A 4587-nucleotide genomic window follows, 5' to 3' on the forward strand; every position below is an offset into this window, starting at 1 on the left:
AGTTCAGGGACTGATTGGGATTTGTTGGTGTAACTGCAGTTGCCATGACGGTAGATGGAACTGCAAATACATTTGATGTAATCGAATCGTTAGAAGATGTTATGATTCGCAAGTGAGGTGCGGCCGAGTGCGACCATATCCGATCGTAACTATCGTTAGGATACCTGAGGAAAAGAGAGTTGCAGGAAGCAAGTTAAGCTCACCAAATTGTTAGGATCGCACAACAACGCACACACTTGATCTAGATGGATACAAAGAATAGAAGAGATAAAATGTTTGTAACATCCCAAGTCCACTAGCAGATAGTGTCTGCTTTGGCCCGTTACGTATTGTCGTGAGTCTCACGGTTCTAAAACGTGTCTACTATGGAGAGGGTTTAGTCCTACTCCAACCAGTGCCTTGCANTATCGTTAGGATACCTGAGGAAAAGAGAGTTGCAGGAAGCAAGTTAAGCTCACCAAATTGTTAGGATCGCACAACAACGCACACACTTGATCTAGATGGATACAAAGAATAGAAGAGATAAAATGTTTGTAACATCCCAAGTCCACTAGCAGATAGTGTCTGCTTTGGCCCGTTACGTATTGTCGTGAGTCTCACGGTTCTAAAACGTGTCTACTATGGAGAGGGTTTAGTCCTACTCCAACCAGTGCCTTGCATTCTGGTGATTAGTTCTGTACCACGTGTAACAGCCCAAGCCTACCACTAGCATATATTGTTCTTTTTGGGCTTTCTCTCAAAGTTTTTAAAACGCGTCTGCTAGGAGAGGTTTCCACACCTTTATAAAGAATGCTTCGTTTCCCTCTCCAACCGATGTGGGATCTCACAATCCACCCCCTTGGGGACCCAATGTCCTCACTGTCACACTGCCCAATGTCCACCCCGCAAGGAGAAGAGAGAGGTTTCCACACCCTTATAAAGAACGTTTCGTTCCCCTCTCCAGCCATTGTGGGATCTCACAATCTTGGGGGCCTAACGTCCTCACTGTCACACCGCCCAACGTCCACCCCGCAAGGAGAAGAGAGAGGTTTCCACACCCTTATAAAGAACGCTTCGTTCTCCTCTCCAGCCATTGTGGGATCTCACAATCTTGGGGGCCTAACGTCCTCACTGTCACACCGCCCGAATTCCCCTCCACAAGGAGAAGAGAGAGGTTTCCACTTCCTTATAAAGAAATGCTTCGTTCCCCTCTCCAACCGATGTGAGATCTCAAAATCCACCCCCTTGAGGACCAACGTCCTCACTAGCACACCGCCCGGTATTCACTCCACAAGGAGAAATATTGGTTAAAGGTTTATATTGATGAATTCAGGTACGTACAGTAAGAGAGAATACCAATAACGCAAAAAGTACATTTTCAAAGCACTACTAAGTGTAACTATTTATTTCATATGTCATTTACCAGTAAAGCTATAAATAAGCATCAGACTCCATAACCCAACACAAACAATCTCAATCAGTCACTAAACAACGAGGAGAACGAGCCTCACCTTATGGCTCGGTTGGGAGCTAGACCATAGTCTAGCCGCTCGTGAAGCATCAAGGATCCAGATTCCGCTACATAAGTGCTATTATCCAGAGTCCTAATCTCTATTGCTGATATAAAAGGCACTCCTATTCCAACATCTATCAGACATATTTGCACATAATCCAACAGAGGGACATGTATCAGTTCTTTTGTTACTCTTGTATCACCATTCTTTATAACAACTGAATCCCAATAATCAACTCCAAGAGATAGATCAAATGTTGGCCGTGCTTCACCATCATAGTTTCCATGCATGAAACTCACTCGGATCAAGTACCTATTCCTCCCACCCTTTGGTGTTCTTATGGTGTAACAGTTTCTGATTCCGACAGGAAAGCTTCTTAGATTCCTGAATTGATTCTCTGATGTTTTGTTCTTGAATTCAGCTGATATGTTCTTGATTTCACCGGTATCGATGAACTCAGCATCAGAGACATATTTGAGCCCTGTTTTAGCATCAATATAGCTTGAATTTGCTGGTAACCCACAATCAATACTCATGAAACCTGCAATAAAGGGCAAGAAAATCATCATAATTCTTCGTTTTAAGAGCTTGAAATGGGAAATTTTTGAAAGAAATGAAGTGAACCTGATGGATCATCGGCTTGGATAAGAACAAGGAGAGCCAAAAATGCAGAAATTTGGAAAAGTGTAGCCATTTCAGAGCACGCTTTTGAGGATTTGGTGCTATAAATTAGATATTCTCTTGGAGGTGATAGCCACAAGCTGAAGGAGATAGCCACAAGGCAAAGAATGGGTATCTATTGAACTGCATGTTCTGCATAATTGCTATCCAAAGACGCTGTTATTTGATGGGAAGAAAAGGATGGAATTTGCAGGAGAAAGTTGCAGAAAATGAAGGTTTTGTGAGTTTGAAACAGTCCAAGTCAATGGCATTGAGTTGACCATTTCTTTGCTTTTGTATTGACTTGTTTTTTGATATTCCATTTGCAGCCCCAAGTTGATTTATAAAAAATATCACAAGCAAAGTATAAGGGAACTGTTCTATTGTTTTGATAAATTGATAGGTTTGCTTGTTTGTTTATTTGTTTTTATTACAACATTTTGAATTCGACTTGGAATGGATTTGATTGGAGTTTGCGTGACGTTCGAGTAAAGGAGAGGTATATGAATGAATCAAGACCACGCTTGAACGGGAGTGGTCTTAAAGATGAGATGACTAAGAATAACTTAAAATAATTGAAAGTTACTCTCTATATCAATAGGATGCACCTCATTTTTCTGTGGCTCGATGTGAAGAATAAGTTAGGGGTGTACATGGTCGGGTTGGGTTGAGGAAATTTTTTGGACCAACCAAAAAGTTCAAGATAATTTTGGGTTCGTTAGATTGGTAACCCAACCCTGTTGGGTTGTCAAGTTGTTACATAAATTAATTTTTTTCTTTTAATTTTTTATTTTTTCATAATTATGATAAAATATATTAAATATTCACAAATAAACACAAATCAATCTCTAATCATTTAAACAAATAAAATTTTCATGGAGAATTGTAACACCTAATATAATATGTCGCATGAATCACAGGTTAAAATTGAAATACGTGTTAATTACTTCCAACTTATTTTATGTTGACAAATCAAAACTTGTCTCTCGCGTTCAGGGCATGAGTCTGATATTAAGATCAGGGACTTAGGTTGATTCAGGGCATGAGTCTGATATTAAGATCAGGGACTTAGGTTGATTCAGGGCATGAGTCTGATATTAAGATCAGGGACTTAGGTTGATTGTGTTAGACGAAGACGACTCTCCATAATGATATGATATTGTCCTCTTTGAGTATAAGCTCTCATGGCTTTGCTTTGGGCTTCCCCAAAAAACCTCATAACAATGGAGTTAGTATTCCTCACTTATAAATCCATGATCATTCCTTAAATTAGCCGATGTGGGACTCGATGTGGGATTTCCACTTCCATCATCCAACGCCTCCCCTCGAACAAAGTACGCCTCCCCTTAATCGAGGCTCGACTCCTTTCGAAGGGGCTTGGCTTCTTTTCTTTTGGAGTTCTTTGTTCGATATTTGAGGATTTACCAATCTATTGACACGACTAAATTTAGGGCATGACTCTGATATCATGTTAGACGAACACTACTCTCCTGATATGATATTGTTCACTTTTAGCATAAGCTCTCATGGATTTGTTTTGGGTTTCTCAAAAGGCTTTATACCCAGTATTCCTCACTTATAAACCATGATCATTCCCTAAATCATCCAAAAGACTGTTCTTGTTCTTTTCATCTAACAGTTATCACGTCGTTCATAGTCGGCCTACTGCTCGAATTCGATGACACGCAAGCCATTTCTATTTTCAGTTCACCGATTTCCAAGCGGAGTTGGAGTCGAATTCCCCTTTTAATCTTGAGTCGATCACGTTCCTGATGTCTCCTAGCGCAACCATGGAGGTCATCCATTGAGTTATGTGAACGTTCTTCTGAGCTCTGGAAATTATTGGTCTGCAAGTAATTATCTCCAACAATACCACTCGGAAGCTATAAACATCACTTTTCTCAGTCAGTCTGTTCGAGATACTAGAGCGATGTAAGGTAAGATTTGAATTGTATTTTTTCTTTTGGTGGTTTTTGCAATTCACAGAGTTTTGGTTCCTTAGGAAATTGGTTTGATTAATGGTTGAAACTGAAAGTGATGCTTACTCTAGGTCAAAGTAACCAGGAGTGCCAGCCACCATTGTGGACATGTGAGTCTTGCTACCATCATTTGGAAACTCTTGGAGAGCCCGAAATCTGCAAGTTTGGTTTGGAAATTGCCTGTCAGCAAGATGTTCGTTGTTTTGTCTGTGGACTGTGGGTGGGTTACAACCATTATGCAGGTACTCGAGTCCTGTATTTTTCGTGATTTGCTTAGTATTTCATTTTTACGCTGCAAAAGGAACGTTTATAACAATCTATTTGTTTGAAAGGACCGAGTAAATTCTATAATTTTGTTGAATTTTCTCACCTTGTGCTGCATCTATTGCTATCTGAAGTCTATCTTCCCAGGTTAAGAGAACTGAACTTTCTGTGTGCGTATATTAATTGATTGA

At 40.2% G+C, this 4587-nt stretch overlaps 1 protein-coding gene across 1 annotated transcript; it reads right to left on the reverse strand.

Annotated features, from left to right (window-relative positions):
- Positions 1–4: 4 nt before the first annotated feature.
- Positions 5–2336, reverse strand: LOC111785322 (putative leucine-rich repeat receptor-like serine/threonine-protein kinase At2g19230; the record flags this gene model as incomplete). Its single annotated transcript, XM_023665731.1, has 3 exons — positions 2118–2336; positions 1491–2034; positions 5–164 (listed from the first exon to the last, which is right to left on the reverse strand). Coding segments are annotated over exons 1-3 (774 nt in total), but the record flags the coding sequence as incomplete, so codon positions are not given.
- Between the last annotated feature and the right edge of the window lie 2251 nt (positions 2337–4587).

The sequence above is a fragment of the Cucurbita pepo genome, unplaced genomic scaffold (genome assembly GCF_002806865.2).
Source record: "Cucurbita pepo subsp. pepo cultivar mu-cu-16 unplaced genomic scaffold, ASM280686v2 Cp4.1_scaffold000450, whole genome shotgun sequence".
In the NCBI taxonomy this organism is placed as follows: domain Eukaryota; kingdom Viridiplantae; phylum Streptophyta; class Magnoliopsida; order Cucurbitales; family Cucurbitaceae; genus Cucurbita; species Cucurbita pepo.